The following is an 18,362-nucleotide window of genomic DNA, read 5'->3' as shown; positions in this document are numbered from 1 at the left end:
TCTAAGAGCTTAGTGAAATTCCTATTGCTCAAGTTCCATCATTTAAAGGTTAGTTTCCAGCTAAGAAACCCCTGAATTATTCAATCTGGCAGCCCTGAGGCTACAACTAGTGTCAGTCCCCGGTGACAAGTCTTAAGAGAGAGAGGCAGATTCTTGACCTACATAACTAATGAGTAAAAAAAAGCACTGCAAATTCTGGAGTTTTCCTGGTTTAGAATCCCTGGAATCTACTTAAGTGCTGACGATTCTTTTCCTTTCAGATAAGTTTTTTTCTGAGGCTAAGTTGTCGTTACAGTTTTAGAGAAGTCACAGCTCCTTATCAGCTGGCAAACACGTCTCTCACTATATCTCCTTTGGCTGTCACTTTGAATTGTAAAAATGTGAACTTTGGGGGATGTGTGGTTTTTCTTGGGGATTAACTCTGCATCTAGCTCCCATGACTGCATCAAACTTAAAAATGCTTGCTTTCCTCTGTTGAAGTAGTAGCCTTTAGAGAGTAAAGGTTTGTTTTCACGTTTCTTGTCTGAGATTGGGTGATGACCTCCTTTCCTCCCCAGACCATCAAGCCTTCTGACATTGCTACTGTCCGCACGCTGGGCCGACCCCCTCATCTCATCATGAGGATCATGGATTGCGTGCTGCTGCTGTTTCAGAAGAAAGTCAATGCAGTGAAAATTGACCTGGGAAAAGGCTGTACAATTCCTTCCTGGCAGGAATCTTTAAAACTGATGACTGCAGGAAACTTTTTACAGAATTTACAGGTTGGTGGTTCAATAATGATGGGCTAGGAGGGGACTCAGACTTCATTAGAGTATCTGGGTCCTTTAATAGAAGACGTTTCTGAAGAGAATCTACTCTGTGGACATATTTTTAACTTACTAATGTTTTTCATCTTTATTGGGGTATAATTGATAAATAACACTTTCATATAATTAAGGTGTATGACTTGATGTTTTGATATATGTTAATACATTGTGAAATGATTTCACCAAAATCCATCCACTAAATCCAATAAACAGCCAATTAAATATCCATCACCTCACATAATTACCATTTTTTCCTTTTTTTTTTTCCATTTTTTTTGTGGTGAGAGCATTTAAGATCTACCCTCCTAGCAAATTTCAAGTAAACGATACAGTATTGTTAACGATATTCACATTGCTGTACATTAGGTCCCCAGGACCTTCTCATCTTGCATAAATGACCCTTGACCCTTGACCAACATCTTCCCCTTTCTTCCTCCTCCCAGCTCCTGGCTACCACCATTGTACTCTCTGCTTCTATGAGCTGGACTATTATAAGTGACACCATGAAGGCTTTGTCTCCCTCTGGCTTATAGCACTTGGCATAATGGTCCATCCATGTTGTCACACATGGCAGAATTTCCTTCTGTTTTAAGCCTGACTAATATTCTACATACATATTTTCAACTTATATTTACATATTTTTTCGGAGTAGAATTTCTCTGTCAAATATAAGACATTGTAAGTATTAGAGCTTTTCTTGGCAGATTTTAGGCATATTAAAACATCATCAGCAACATATTTCAGTAAAAGTTAAAAAAAATCATTTTAAGGAACTCAAACATATGTGCATATATTATTTGCATATGAATACATATATTTTTATTTCACAAGTCTCAATTGTAATTTTTTGAGTATTAATTTGTATCTTTTAAATTTTATTATGAGGTAACATTTACATATGATAAAATGCACAAATTTAAACTGTATATTGTAAGTCAGCTACTCTCCAATATAAAATAAAAATTTAATTAAAAAAGGGTATAGCTTAATGAATATTTACATATGTCTATACCTATTAATGAACACTGAAATCAAGGTATGTATTTCCAGACCCCAGCAATCTCTTTTGTGTCCCAACACAGTCAGTTATCTCCCCTAAGATAAACATTATTCTGACCTTTATCCCGATAATTAGTTTCACCTGTTTTGAAATTTACGTATATGAAATCATATCATATGAACTCTTTTGTTTTGACCTCTTTCGTTCAACACTTCTGTGAGATTCTTTCTTATTGTTGCACAGGACAGTATTTCATTCTTTTTTCATTGCTACACAGCTTTCCAGTAGATGAATATGCAATAGTGTGTGACAAATGTTTAACAATTGGTTCTCTGGTGAGAAAAAAGAAAAAGCTCTGATTTGTAGTGTTTGCCAATTTTCATAGTGTAAATATCCCCACAATGGCTGATTTCAAGCTGCCAAAATAATGTTGCTGAATGTAGAGTTGGGAAGAGGTACATGGTAGCATGCTGTGATAAGGTAGTCCCACTGGGTAGATACAATAAATGTAAATGACCTCAAAAATGTAGATAGTAAAATTCAGCAAAATAATTAGAAGGTGATGACTTTTGACTATACATTATTTTTGTTCAAAATTTAATTGTAAGTTTTTATAATTTAATTTTAAATAATTGGCTGTATTTAACAAGTCTGTAAAATTTCTGAAAATTTAGTAATTGTTTCTCATAAGTTTATATCTACCAACTACCAACACCAGCGTGAAATGCTGTAATGTGCTTTAATTTGTTTGTCTTTGTATTGTTGATGGATTTTTGAGACGTTACTAGTTTTGGGCTATTATAAATAAAGCTACTATGAATATTGGTCATTTAGTGGGCATGTTTTCATTTCTATTGGCTCTATAGAATTCCACTCAGGAGTGGAATTTCTGGGTCTTAGGTTATACATTTAATCAGCCTTAGTAGATAGTGCCAAAGAGTTTTCAAAAATTGTTGTATCAGTTTACATACCCGCAAGCAGTGTATAAGTTGCTCCATGTCTTAACCATTTTCTACTTTTAGCTATTCTGATGGGTTTGTTGTGTTGTCTTATTATTGTGGGTTAGTTTGCATTTCTCTGATGACAAATGATGCTGAAAATCTTTTCATCAGTTTATGAGCCCCTTGGGAACTCTTTGGTTAAGTGCCTGTACATTTAGATGTACAGATCTCCTGTACATTTAAATTTTTTATTATTTTGTAGAATTTATATATAAAATATGGGTAATTTGTCATTTATATGTTTGCAAATATCTTCTCCCACTTTCTGCCTTAGTTGTTCATTCCATTAATGGTGTCTTTTGATAAGGAGATATTCTTAAGTTTAGTATAGTCCATTTTATCAATATTTCCCTTACAGTGCTTTCTGTGTTCTGCTTAGGAAATCTTTGTCCATCTCTAAGGCAGCATAAATGCTTGTGTTTTCTTCTGGCAGTTATATTGTTTTATCTTTAATATTTAGATCTTGAGACAACTAACTGGGAATACCCATCCCCCATCCATAACCCAAGCAGTAACTTCAGCACCGTCTTTCATTCAGTTTTTAATTTATCACTGCCCAAGTGGCTGCTATGGCCAGAGCATCTTGTGAGGCGCCTTACAGCAGCTATAACACCAAGTAGCTTCTGAAACCAGTGGGCCATACAGACTCGTTTCAGATAATTAAAATATAAGCCTCTGTGATGTAAGGGCCACCATGAAGGAATAATATGCTATTTGAATGGATAGGAGGTAGTCATCAATCAGACTGTGAGTGTGTGGTCCTTGGGTTGGGGGGAGCTTAAAAAGCGTCCACTGAAAAATGTGCAGTGGAATTGCACTTCCCTTATATACCTGGTGCAAAGCCACTGCTCTTGGAAGCTACCTTGCTATTTGCCTTTTGTCACCACCATCCTTCTATTGTTCCCAGATATTCTTCTGGCTTCACTATTTTTCAAGTCTCATAAAAGAAACTTGCATTTAAAGAGGTCTGAAGGAAAGTGTGTTTTGCTCTGTATTATGTATGTTCCATGAAGGCTTATTTCTCTGAATTATTTAGGTGCTAAATTTCTTTCTGCTTGGAAAATATTTAATTATCCTCGGTTAGATGATCAAACACCACTTTTCAAAGATCCAATTTCATTGTTTGGTCAGTCTTCTCTCTTAATGCAGAAAGGCACTCATAATGCATTTCTGCTACTATTTTAAAATTTTATCCCTCCAGAAAAGCACAATTCTCTCATAATCCTGATAGTTCTACGATTAAAAGTTAATTCATCACCTTGAAGGCCTAATGTCCAAATTATTTTCTTCACATTTCAGGTGAGTTTAATAGAACCTCCCTCTGAATGCATTAAGCATTTGGTTGCTGCTAAATGCTAAATATTTATGTCTAAATATAAATGCTTTACATTTTCATATACAATGCTAAATATATGTACCATTTCATATGCCTAAATATATATGAGTTTTGCCTAATAACCTGAAATATCAACAAAATATGATATCATTCATCCATTCTTGGTTTTAACAGTTTTTTAACTGTTTCAGTGGCATTGTGGGCATAATGTGATTATGGCTTCATGGAAAGATGTATTTTGACTTTACTTTACTCCATTCTTCCATAGCAATTCCCCAAAGACACAATCAATGAAGAAGTGATAGAATTTTTGAATCCTTACTTTGAGATGGCAGACTACAACACTGAAACTGCTAAACGTGTATGTGGGAATGTAGCAGGGCTTTGTTCCTGGACCAAGGCCATGGCTTCCTTCTTTTCTATAAACAGAGAGGTGTTGCCCCTGAAGGTAAGCCTCCTCGGTGGAACTGCAGGATGTGTGCCGGCAGGGGGGTCTCTGGGTCAGCTGGGCTCGTCTTTCATGCAACACAGAAGCATCAGGTTTTATTGTACCCAAGCCCACGGGGAGAGCTAGCGATAGACAGGCCGAGCATAGGATGTTTCTTTCTCCTCTGTAATCCAACTCCAGTCAGTATTGTCTGAGCCTTAAGCATGGACTCTCTACAAGGGTACTAAGTCCATTGTGGGCTGCTGCACACTTTTTTCCCCCACAATGTCAACTTGAAAAAAGAAACACAGGAAACTCTAGCATAGGATCCACCAACAATGTCCAAGACCTCCTGCCGGGGACTCCTGTGAATGAGGCAGGGTGGGTACAGTCACTGGTGTCTGGTCTTGGCTGCAGGGACAACATAGTATTTATTCCCTCTGCCTCTTTTGTCCCTCAGGAAAGAAACTGAATATCATCCTTTATTTAAGATGATTTGAGAGCATACCAGTGTTTCCCTTTGAGTAATTGCATTTCTCAGCTTCATTTGTCCACATCCCCCCCAGCATTCAGTGACACTCAGTCTTTAGCAGATGGAGAGGCAAGTACCTGTCTTGAAAATGACATACTGATGCCTCAGAACTCATACGTTATGGCTTTGTTGATTATTTTGCTTTTTGTAAGTCTGATCTTGCTCAACCATCAACTAAAATCCACGTACACTTATAAACTACCCAAGGAACTTAATAATCACACTAAAAATAATCAAGAATGAAAAGAACATAGGGATACAGTTGCAAGTCCCATTTTATTTTCTCTTTGTTCCCATATCAGGGCCATTTATTCAGTGGTGGAGGCCCTTGGGGTCCCAGGGCAACTTAGAAGAGAAGGGATTCATTTGGCTCAGAGATTTTTAGAGCAAATAGTTGATGTCATGCTGTTGGGCATTGTGGATTTGGGGACCACTGAAGACTCCAACATAGCTCACAATCGGACATTCTGATAGTGACTGAATTATAACAACCATATCCAGTGAAAAGTACAGGGCATCCTTTGCAAATTTTTCCAGTGGGTAAGCATACATAAGTGTCTTTAAGGGAATTACAGTTGAATTCACAATGGGGAGTTTTTATTTTGTTGTAGTTACTTTAAATAAAATGAGCTGAAACCAGTACAAAATAATGGATGCTCTGAGCAAGGCTTACATAAGAACGATGACATCTCCTCCCTTACATTCTGTACATTTCAGGCTCCACCCAGTCCCAGGACAACATAGGTCCTACAGTAGGAAGTGAAGGGAACACAGGAGGGGAGACCTTTTACTTGTGCCTGGAACCTATGCTTCTCTTCTGAGAAGCCTGTTCTGGGAGTGCTCCCTATGTCCTTAGGAGCATCCAGAATCTGGGAGTCTTCAGATTGTCAGGTCTCCCCTAATTGCCATTGTCAGAAAAATAAATCTAGTTATGTAGATGCTACACATTCACTGCTTAGAGGGAAGGAGAAGACAAAGAAAGGGCAGGTTATCATCGGCAGCTCTGCTCAATATATTAAGAAATACAGACCAAGAGCTCTAACTTCACTTATTCCTGGAGGGGCTTCACTTGCGAACTCCTGCTTCCCAAGTAAAGAGAGATTGAGGACACTCCTTAAACTCCTGTGGAAACCTCTTCACCACTAGTTAGTGAAGGAGACAGTGAGGGACTCTTCTTTCATCTTACAATTCCTATAGATTGGCCAAGTGACTTCTAGTAGTGAGTAAACAAACAAATCTAATTATAAGAGTAGCAATTTAGATTCTATTCAATTTCATTCATATGAGATTTCTCCTTGGACACTCTGTGAAAACCAGTAAATGTTAGTTTACGTAAACAAAACATAACAACAGTAGAGTCTTAAATACTGAACACGGATAATAAAAATAATAATATCTATTGTATCATTATTATTATTATTTTTTTGCTGTACGCGGGCCTATCACTGTTGTGGCCTCTCCCATTGCAGAGCACAGGCTCCAGACTCACAGGCTCAGCGGCCATGGCTCACGGGCCCAGCCGCTCCGCGGCATGTGGGATCTTCCCGGACCGGGGCACGAACCCATGTCCCCTGCATCCGCAGACGGACTCTCAACCACTGCGCCACCAGGGAAGCCCTCTATTGTATTATTTATCAAACTCTCTTTATATGCCAGGTCCCAGACTTGGGTTTTTACCTATGTTATTTTATGTAATACACACACACACACACACACACACACACACACACACACACACTCACAAATCCTAGGAAGTAGTTTTTCAATATCTTAATGGACAAACTGAGGCTTGCAGAGTTTAAGTAATCTTAATAGAGTCCTGTGGCTCCTAAGGCGAGCAGCTGGATTTGAAAGATTTTATACCCTTTGATTAGTAGCTTTTGAGAGTTTCATTAAAAAATTCGTATTATTATTTTTATTGGAGTATACTTGCTTTACAATGTTGTGTTAACTTCTCCTGTAGCATGAAGTGAATAAGCTATATGTATATATATATCCCCCTCCCTCTTGAGTAAAGTCCTAGAAAATATTCAAGATCTTTGGGGCTGCAATAGCTTGACATTAGTGGGTTACTTTAGTAAGACTTAAAGGGAGAACATCGATTTCAAATTTGTTTCGAAAGGATTTTAATTCCTGCAAGCATGGACTACTTTCTACACCTCAATGTTTTCCAATATTGCTTTTGGTTATGTCTTTTGAGTCTTTTTTAGTAGCTCCCTAAAAGCAAATATTATTATTTGGTCACAGCTCAAGTATCTGTTCTTTTCTGGATGGCAAGCAATATATGCAAACGACGGGAATGCCATCAAGTCCATCATCACCCGTAAAACCTAGATCTTTATATTCAGTGGTTAATCATGTTTCATCCTTTGTCTTGTTTTAACATCCTCATTGACAGTGATGAGCCCTGCTAGGCAGATGGTTCTAAATATTCAGATTTTTTTTCTACAACTCAATAGTAAAATGTTCCGTGATTTGCCTATATACATTTAATATTACAATGTTTTGATTTAGGGATTGGCAAACTGTGGTCCTCAGGGCAAATCTAACCCACCACCTGTATTTGTATGGCTCGTGAAATTTTAAATTAAGTACCTGAACAATAGTCTTGATTTTGCCTCTTGGCCCCCAAAGCCTAAACTATTTACTATCCGGCACTTTATGGAAAAAATTTGCTGACTCTCTTCTAATGAATTATAATTTTCTGCTTACAAACATGTCAAGTTCACGTTAAGGTTTGTTCCTCACCATGCAATTTGAGAGGGGTCTAGGGGTGGCTCAAAGAACACGTGTAACCCGTGGCTGCTGAGCTCTCAGACTCCGACATGCTGGATATTCGGTTTGTCGCCCATCCCTTCACCCTGTGTGTGTCCCGTGCAGGCCAACCTGGTGGTGCAGGAGAATCGCTACATGCTGGCCATGCAGGATCTGCAGAAGGCCCAGGCTGAGCTGGACGACAGGCAAGCCGAGCTGGATGTGGTGCAGGCCGAGTATGAACAGGCCATGACTGAAAAGCAGGTCCCTGTCTTCTTGCCGTAGGGGTTTGGGGGCGGGTGGTGATGTCACAGGCCCTCCTGGCTATGGTCAGCCCTTTATTCCTCTCCTGCTTTCTCTCTCCAAGGGTTTGGTTTCCAGCAGGGATTCATTTAATTGATATACAATACAATACACATATACATACATACATACACAGCACGTACTCCCTCGCTAAGCCCTGGAGTTTGTTTCTAACGGACACCGAGGACCTTTGGTGAGAGGTCAGGATATTCAGCCAAAACAGAATTTACTTCTGGAACACAGATGTTCTGAGTTTCCTTATTAATGGTGAGGCTAATAGCATCCTGTGCAGCATTTTTAACATATTTTTCAAATCACGTCCTCCCACTTTATCTCATTTAATATTTGAAAGAATCTTTCAAGGTAGGCAGGGTAGATATTTTAATTTTACTCTCATTCTTTTTTTTTTTTTTTTTTTTTTTTTTGTGGTACTCGGGCCTCTCACCGTTATGGTCTCTCCCGTTGTGGAGCACAGGCTCCGGACGTGCAGGCTCAGCGGCCATGGCTCACGGGCCCAGCCGCTCCGGACTGGGGCACGAACCCATGTCCCCTCCATCGGCAGGCGGAATCTTAACCACTGCGCCACCAGGGAAGCCCTATTTTACTCTCATTTTAAAGAAAGGAACTTAGGCCCAGAGAGGACAAGAGGAGGGCTCCCGGTCATGGGCGTTGGTCATAAGGCTGGATTAGACCTTGATCTTCTGATGTCTACTTGGGTCTTTCTGCTGGACCAATGTGCCTGACCACGTGGCTGTGTCCCAGTGACAATGACCACCTATAGCCTTCTCAACCTATGCATGTTTGTAGCTTTAGCACATTTCAGAATCAAGACTCGTATATTTCCTCTCCACTGGGCAGCAAGCTCTTTAGTTGATTTATACTCATTCTGGCTCCACTGGGGCCTCCTTCATTCTGGTAATAGAGGCAGATTTAACATAAACCTAATGTAGCTTAAGTTTTATGGCCTCTCACTTGCACAGGCCCCATGAATGCTGGGATTACTGGGAGTTGTAGAGAGTTCTGTGGGGAGGGGAAACCAGATTATAATTGACAAGCATTTGTGTGTAAGCATTCAGATCAAATACCTAGAGATCCCAGAGGAAAGGTACCTGAATTTCTCAACTATCAGGACTTTGTAGTGATTTCTTTCCCCAATTCTCATTTACATGTTCACTTTGGTATTTTGTATTTGTAAAAATTCTTGAATAATTTTTTTAAAGTGGTCCCCAGCTTAGATAAGCATCTGGCCTCACAAAATCTGTATCTGCCTCTGAGAAAACCTGTGCTTGATAAATAAGAGCTAGATTCTCTCTGTTCTTTCCTTGATGATTATACGGAACCCACCTCTGCCTCTTCTCAGCCCTCACTGGGCTGGATTGAGATTCCTGCTCTGATAGTCTGTTCCCTTATAGGGGTCCCAATGAGGGAATTTAGATAAACATTTCAGTTTCACTATATGCAAGATGTATGGTATTTCCTCTTAAAGATAAGTCTCCTGAAAACAAAATAAGAGCTTTTCAGAAATTTTAGAGAAGTAATTGTATAGCACCTATTTGGGTTTGTTATTTATGTTCTATGAAATTTACTACCATCATATGAAGAGAAAATTAACTTTTCAATTTGAGCGTCTACTTTAGAAACTGTGAGGAAGACACGTTAATTTCTACCATTTAGACACTCACTTATATCGGGAAGCACTACTACATACTGTAAAAATATTTTTCCGGCCCCATTTTATTATGGTTCAGTTTTAACAATTTTGCATTAGTTCGCTCAATAAACTTTTTTGTGTTTGAATATCCACTATCTGTTAGGTAAGCAATTATAAGGACCACATAAGAATGGCTACTCTAAAGGTGTGGCTCTAACTTTAAAACTTGGATCTCAACAAATGTCAAATGTTTTTCATTAAGAAAACAAAATCTGGCTGTGTGCCCACCTTCTCCCAACATGTTGGAGTGAACTTGAGCTTTAGGCATTGTGTTGCCCCTTCTCTCTCCATGGGGCTCTGTGAGAGTCCAGGGGGTTACAGACTACAGAGGCCAGGGGAGGGCTCTCAAGTCTACAGCTCATGGTCACGACTGGCAACCTCACAACCAGGTCTGTGCAGTCCCTGGAGGGGTGTGTGTCCTGCTGCTCTGTGCACAGGGCAGTCAGTGCCTTTGCAGAGGGTCCGCTTCCACAGGGCCTCTGGGAAGCTAGTCAGACTCTGGGGCACTAGGAGAGAGAGGGCCGGGAGGCACTACCCACGGAGCACAAGGAATTCTGCACACTCCCCTAGCCAGACTTGGAGGGGAAATCTGCTTTTCACTCCTGTGTGCCCATTTGCTCCTCTCCCATCCTCCATTTCCCAATCCCCCAAAGGATCCTGGGTTTCCAGAAAGCAACAGCCAGGAGGGGAGGGGTTGGCCATTTTTTATTTGGCCACATGGCAGTGGGGATGGGGAACTTTGGGAGGATAACTCATTAAAAATATCTGTCATGTGAAAAGTTTGTTTTAAAGGTAGGCAGAAGTAAATGATGTCGTATTATACTTCCAGCTGACATCTTTCTTCTTGGGGAGAAACAAACAAACAAATATGGATGGTGTCGATGTGCGGGTACACCTCTCAGCTGGGATTTGGGGTTTTCTGCATTAACTCTAGCGGGAAGGAAAACAGAGTAGACTAGAACAAACTGGAACAAATATCTTGCTTCTGAAAAACGCTGTATTGTGTTATTATTATGATAGCAATTCATGTTCCTTATAGAAAATACACATAGGTAACCCTGGAGATGAAGCCTAAAGATATTTTACTCTTTATCATTTCATATCTGCACATATGCCTGATTTACATATATTTAAAATCCATGTAAAATTGTAGCAGATAATTGAGTACATACTGCTTTATAAATTGAATTTTTAGCTAATGACTGTTTTTCTTTAACGTAATGATTATTTTTCTTAATGATTTTATTTTTAATGGCTCCAGAGCATTCTTGTTCACAATATACCATAATCTATGTAAATTATCCTCTATTAGACATTTAACATATATATGCCATATGTACATTATATAAATATATATAAATATTATACATGAACTTCCAGTGACTGGTCACGTAGCTAAATCTTTAGCCATATCCATTATTGTACCATAAGTATACATTTTTACAAGTAGAATTAGAAGCTGTCTTTTCAACATAGAGAAATGGAACCATTTGTTTTTAAGAACAAAGCCCTGAATGGCAATAGTGTGTGGAAGTCCGGTTAAAGGTCTTTTACTGACACAAGAGCAGCAGGGAGGGACCTACTAAGTCAGTGTGGCTGGAATTTGTGAATGAGCTTCAGGACTTCACAACCTGAAGATAATCTAAAGTTTCACCTAAAGTAAAAGGGGATGTGGAGTTACACAAAGCAGTAATGATGCTAGAACTTTAACATGAGAAATATTCCTCATTTTTAAGTAGGGATATACATTTCTTTACATTTTGTTGTGCTATGTGATATTAGCATGTATGCTGATATTTTATTTCTAATTTTTTGATACAAAAATCATAAATGATGCAAATCTCCATTATTTCTCAGTTTATTAACATCTGGGGAGGGTTTGCCCATTGGCTCAGGGTCCCTCCTGAGGAATCCATCTATGTTCCATACATAGGGCTTAAGACATAGGCTGGGCTGAGACAGACCCACAGAAATGGAATCTTATGCTTCCTGTGGAATAAGTGGCTCACATATCTCAGAAAGGAAGATAACATATGATGTTTTAAAATTATGTTTTTGAGCTCCAGGCTATATTTATCTGAACAAAGGTTTTCTTCTGGTTCTGTCTGTTTTTAGACCTTGCTTGAAGATGCAGAGAGGTACAGACATAAAATGCAGACCGCTTCCGCGCTGATCGGGGGACTGGCAGGGGAAAAAGAAAGATGGACAGAGCAAAGCAAGGAGTTTGCTGCACAAACTAAAAGACTTGTAGGTATGTAATTCCCTTATTAATGAAATTACGTGTTGACTATGATAGGGAGCGAGCAAACTTAAGCTTTAATCAGAATACACATCAGCGCTCTATTACTTCAAATTCCTCTGCGTGTGTGTGTGTGTGTGTCCAGCTATTTCAAAAGGATGAATATTGGTCTGGCATTTAGGCAATGCTTATTAGATTTCAACCTCTTATTATCAGGTCATTTTTGAATTCTACGAGTGAATGGCCATATCGATCAAGGTCACTTAGAATGGAGGCTCTGTCTTCTGAGGTTTTGGTGTATCTCTTAAACTCAGAAATCATCCTCTCATATCCAACAAGAGTCAACATAATCCGGTGCTTGACTACTAGCAGCTATTACTTGGTGGACCATGTGGACTCTTTAACAATGAACTAAGCTACTGCTATTCACAAGACACAGCAACTTGTGGTTACAATTTGGTTTCTGAAATTTAGTTTGAAAGAATGGTTGTCTTTTTTTTCATTTCTAACATTCTGCAGAATTACGGGGCTAATCACAGAGGATTTCAGTGATGTTTCGTTTTCCGTTTTAGGGGATGTGTTGTTGGCTACAGCTTTCCTATCTTATTCTGGTCCGTTTAACCAAGAATTTCGCAATCTGCTGTTGAATGACTGGCAGAAGGAAATGAAAGCCCGGAAAATTCCGTTTGGAGACAATCTAAACCTCAATGAGATGTTGATTGATGCTCCTACCATTAGTGAATGGAACCTCCAAGGCCTGCCAAACGATGACCTGTCCATTCAAAATGGAATTATTGTCACAAAGGCATCTCACTACCCTTTGTTAATAGATCCACAGACTCAAGGGAAGATCTGGGTTAAAAATAAAGAAAACCAAAATGAACTCCAGGTAATCTGGGTTTGAGTCTATTTATGCTACTAATCAATTTTAGTGCCCCAGATCAACAACTATCTGAGAATAAAGAAATATTTCATATTTAGAAATAATTTTATTATTAATATTTAAATATTAGTATTTAGAAATGATTTCTAAAAATTACATTATTTGCATTCTTGTTGATCTCTCCAATGCCGTCTTTCAAAGGTTTCAGACTCCCTTCTGTTAGGGCCTAGGGCCCTCATTCATAAACAGAGCAGGGTGGAGCTATATCACATTAAGTGTACAGCACTTTATAAAGACACTTCATAATTATTCCATGATTATTTGTCACAAATATGGTGGTGGTGAGGAAAAGGCAACATTGCCATACAACCTTTACTTGCTTGTCAGTAAAAGGGAATGATGCAGTCAAGTGCTCTGGAGCTTCCTTAAAAAACTAAAAATGGAGCTACCATATGATCCTGCAATCCCACTCCTGGGCAAATATCTGGAGAAAACCATAATTAAAAAAGATACATGCACCCCAATGTTCATTGCAGCACTGTTTACAATAGTTCAGACATGGAAGCAACCTAAGTGTCCATCAACAGAGGAATGGATAAAGAAGATGTATATTTATACAGTGGAATATTACTCAGCCATAAAAAAGAATGTAATAATGTTATTTGCAGCAACATGGCTGGACCTAGAGGTTATCATACGAAGTGAAGTAAGCCAGACAGAGAAAGACAAATATCATATGATATCACTTATATGTGGAATGTAAAAAAAAATGATACAAATGAAGTTATATACAAAACAGAAATAGGCCCACAGACATAGAAAACGAACTTATGGTTACCAAAGGGGAAAAGTGGGGGAGATGGATAAATTAGAAGTTTAGGATTGACATAAATCCACTACTATATATAAAATAGATAACCAACAAGGACCTACTATAGAGCACAGGTAACTATACTCGACATTTTGTAATAACCTATAAGAGAAAAGAATCTGAAAAAAATTATGTATAACTGAATCACTTTGCTGCACACCTGAAACTAACACAACATTGTAAATCAACTATACTTCAATTAAAAAAAATAAATAAGGGCTGGATGGTTTGCTAAGGTGAAGAATGGAAACAGTTTGGAGCAGCATTTTGACCTTGTTTTTAGATCACATCTCTAAATCACAAGTACTTCAGAAACCACCTAGAGGAGAGTCTTTCTCTTGGAAGGCCCTTGCTTATCGAAGATGTTGCGGAGGAACTAGATCCAGCCCTGGATAATGTTTTGGAGAGAAACTTCATTAAGACCGGGTCTACCTTTAAGGTAGGTTAAACCTATAGATGACAGTGTGCAGAATACTTACCATGAGGCCAGGTAAATGTGACATAGGTGACAGTTTCTCAATGGGCAGCAATTCAAATTCGAGGCATTTGCTTTTCTCTTCTACACTTCCTGAGTTGGGATCAAGAGCAGTCTTTTTAGGAATATCTACTTCACTTGTATAATAAAATCTGACTCCATTGTGATGGTTGACTTTGGACAGTTTTCAAGCCCCATCATGACCCTCTCCCCTTCCATCCCCAGTCTGGGCAAGCTGGTAAGAAAACGTGGGTCCACTCTCCTTTGGCACTGGTGGGAAGTTCAAATCATGCAGCTCTCTGCTCATGACGTGTCTGGGAAACTTCATCCCAGCCCCAATGGGTAACCACCATAAAACCCTTAAACAGCTTCCCCTCCCTACTCTCTCAAGTGAGGTTTTTTGTGGACCTGTGTGGGAGCCTACCCTAATATTTCCAGAAAGTCTCATTGTGAATAATAAACATCTTCATATCTTTTTGTTACATGAGTGACATCATCAGTCTTGACTTCTGAACCAAATTTTGGGTGGGGAATCCATCTCACTTCTGCGGTATGATCACAACAATTTTGGTGATAAATTCTATATATATTGTATGGTGTATATTGAATTAACTTCCTTCCTTACCCCCTTCCTTCCCTCCCTCTCTCCCTTCCTTCCTCTCTTATTCCCATCCTTCTTTCCTTTCATCCTAGTGGCTTAAAGCCCTGTGAATGCCTAATGACCATTTCTTTTTTAGTATACAGATGCTCTCCAGGTACATAGCTGTTAAAAGCAATACTGGATCCTATACAAAAAGCACACAGTAAGGTGTATCTCTGTTTTATTACTTTTAACTTTCCTTTTTATAAAAAAGGTGAAGGTCGGTGACAAAGAGGTAGATGTGATGGATGGCTTCAGACTCTACATTACCACCAAGCTGCCCAATCCAGCCTACACCCCTGAAATAAGTGCGCGGACCTCCATCATCGACTTCACTGTCACCATGAAAGGTCTAGAAGATCAGTTACTGGGGAGAGTCATTCTCACAGAGAAGCAGGTGAGTGAAGTATGGCCCTACCGCTTTCTGCATCATGTTGCGATTTTTTCATTGACAAAAATGATATGATGAAAGTTGTAATAGGATTGAGTCCCCTCCTTTAATTCCTATGTTTCTTCCATTATTAATTTCCAAGTGTCTTAAATAACTACTAACCAATTATCTACCCAATATGTTGCATCTGCATCGCATAAATCATATAGATCATCAATTGATTTTATATAGGGGACTGATGTAACTATGAGACTATCAGTCTCAATATCAGCATCATTGTTCTGGATTTATATTACTTTATTTTTCTGAAGTTTGTTCTATTATTAATTCTAGTCACCTGTTGATTTTTAGCTTTCTAGTTTTTTCTTTCATTAGATTCATTATTATGCTTCTGGAATATAAAATTAAAACGTTTTACTCAGATAACATGACATTGCCAATTCTTATTTGTTATCCAAGAGAGCTCTGTGTGTGTTGTGAGAAGATAGAAGTTGGTGACACTAGGTTTCACTGTGCACCTTCTGAGGGCTACCGGATTCATTATGCTCTAAGCATAACTCCATATCTGTTTTCTCTCAATGAAAAATGGCCAATAATTTATAACTTCTGTGTTCTGAGTCACCATTTTCTCCGGGGAACATCTGAGTCTTAAGGAAAGAAATCTGGAGGATTTTAATAGGACTGCTTTGGTGAAACTTCATCAACTCTGAAAGTTGCAATCGATTTTTTTTCCTGAGTTCTATGGCAATGTGGAGTTTGGTTTACTTTATACCTCCCTTCTACACTGACCTAAAGATTTATTTAGGTTAAATCTATTGGCAAAATCTTTGAAATCTGTCCCTCCCATTCTTTTTACCTTTTCTGTATGTCGTACCATGCTTGCTCTTCTGAGCCCTTCCTTATGTTTATCTCTTTCTCTGTCTCTCTTCCCCTCTTCCTGTTTTATGAATCTTCTGTTTACTTTTTTTTTTTTCTTTTTGCAGTATGCGGGCCTCTCACTGTTGTGGCCTCTCCCGTTGCGGAGCACAGGCTCCGGATGCGCAGGCCCAGCGGCCATGGCTCACGGGCCCAGCCGCTCCGCGGCATATGGGATCCTCCCAGACCGGGGCACGAACCCGTATCCCCTGCATCGGCAGGCGGACTCTTAACCACTGCGCCACCAGGGAGGCCCCTCTTCTGTTTACTTTTTAATTTATTGTACACAAATCATAGAGTTATATGGTTGGAAATTGCATTAAAAGCCTTTAATCCAGCTTCATAAATTCACATGGTTGGTGACCTCAGTATGGCAGGAACCGATGCTAGCGTTCCTACCACAGACTGGCTACTGAAGAAATAACATCCTTCCAAATATATACTTGTTTATTTTTGAAATCTCAGTAGAGGTGGTTGAGGAAGTTTGGCGCTGCCACCCCCTTATTTCAGGAAGGACAGGGGTTCTTGATCAACAGCAAATCTGTGGAGCCAGGGCATCCCTGAGAGTCTTCGGGGCAGTATCCATTGCCCGTATTGTAGGCTCTGCTTTCACCTGTAGTGCTGGCTTCAGGTAGATAATGGGCTTTGATAGCACTCTGAATAATATCCTTGTCCTTGGCTTTCTTGCTGTTCAGCTGAGATGAATACAGTCTCCTTGGAAAAAATAATTTGGCTTCCCAGATTTTTGGATGCAACAAAACACAGCAACAACTCCAGGACTGAGCTGTAATTGTTGCAGCAGAGTTTTAAGATGAAGTAAGGGGCACTTGAAGCTCACTGGGAGATTTTGAACAGCCTTGAAAAGCCAGGTTTTTCTTTACTTCCTGGGAAAGTTGGGTGCCTTCAGACATTATTCTCTTACCATCATCTCATTATCAGAATTTGTCCCAGGCTCAAAGGAAATGATTCTCAGAAAAGTGTGGTCAGAGTGACGTGACACTCATTCTGTTATAATAGTCATCTTACCCTGAACCACATTAGAATACAACACATAATCTGTATTTTTTTTTCTCTAAAGCAAAGTGAGCTGCTAGATTTATTTGTGATGGATTTTAAGTAGTCTCCTTTCTGCCAGCAGCTTTTGCTTTTGCAGCATCTTCTGCCCACCGTGCTCCTGAATTTGCGCACTTTGCTGAATCTTTTCAGCCTGGGTGGTGATCTCTGGCGCTTTCAGGGCATTTTTTTTTTTTTATCATCTAGTGACTCAGTTGAAAAGAGCCTATGTCTGTGCCTATGGATACAGATATAAAACATTAAGTCCAAATTGTTTCTTTGACTTCAGCGACATTGAAGTCTCTCTTACTATGATCACATCTTGGGTGATGGTAAAAATATCAATATGAAATGTTATTGGGCCAAGGGGGGGCTTTTGAAAGCTAGGAAGATCCCACAGATAGGAAGTTGATGTTGGAAAGCATCTAAGAAATTCCCTAAATGTAGGGAGCATTGAAACAAATGGTGAACATCTTCAGTCAGGATGAGTTATGCCTTCACTGGTCTGTTGATTCTTCTTGTGAAAGGCAGCTTGGAACAGTAACTTAGGATACAAGGGAAAGGCTACTCTTAGTTCTTTGAGTCCATAAATTCACCAGCTGTCCAGTGTTCTGGGAATACAGGCAGTGAGGTGCCTTATTATCATGCAGGATCTGGTCTCATGAATGCTCAGCTGTACAGCCTTAGCAGGTTTGTTTGCTTAAGAGACAAAGGGAAACCTCAGAGCCTATGAAAGCAAGGAAGGCAGATTTTTAACTGACTTTATACTTTCTGTGTGCTTCAAGGCAGTCTTTTAAAAATTTTTATTTTTATTTTTATTTATTGCGGTATGCGGGCCTCTCACTGCTGTGGCCTCTCCCAGTGCGGAGCACAGGCTCCGGACACGCAGGCTCAGCGGCCATGGCTCACAGGCCCAGCCGCTCCGTGGCATGTGGGATCCTCCCGGACCGGGGCACGAACCCGCGTCACCTGCATTGGCAGGCGGACTCTCAACCACTGCGCCACCAGGGAAGCCCTGGAAGGCA

The 18,362-nt window shown here is 39.6% G+C and overlaps 1 protein-coding gene across 1 annotated transcript in view; it reads left to right on the top strand.

The window, feature by feature from the left end:
• DNAH5 (dynein axonemal heavy chain 5) overlaps positions 1 to 18,362 on the top strand; it is a 276,356-nt gene that overhangs the window by 217,644 nt on the left and 40,350 nt on the right. The window contains exons 59-65 of the mRNA XM_060092732.1: positions 558 to 761; positions 4,412 to 4,591; positions 7,983 to 8,120; positions 11,986 to 12,121; positions 12,682 to 12,998; positions 14,147 to 14,302; positions 15,193 to 15,375. Of these exons, the coding sequence (XP_059948715.1) occupies positions 558 to 761; positions 4,412 to 4,591; positions 7,983 to 8,120; positions 11,986 to 12,121; positions 12,682 to 12,998; positions 14,147 to 14,302; positions 15,193 to 15,375 (1,314 nt within the window). The remainder of the gene's footprint in view (positions 1 to 557; positions 762 to 4,411; positions 4,592 to 7,982; positions 8,121 to 11,985; positions 12,122 to 12,681; positions 12,999 to 14,146; positions 14,303 to 15,192; positions 15,376 to 18,362) is intronic.

This window comes from Mesoplodon densirostris, chromosome 3 (genome assembly GCF_025265405.1).
Source record: "Mesoplodon densirostris isolate mMesDen1 chromosome 3, mMesDen1 primary haplotype, whole genome shotgun sequence".
In the NCBI taxonomy this organism is placed as follows: Eukaryota; Metazoa; Chordata; class Mammalia; order Artiodactyla; family Ziphiidae; genus Mesoplodon; species Mesoplodon densirostris.
This window is presented reverse-complemented; position numbering and strand designations above follow the sequence as displayed.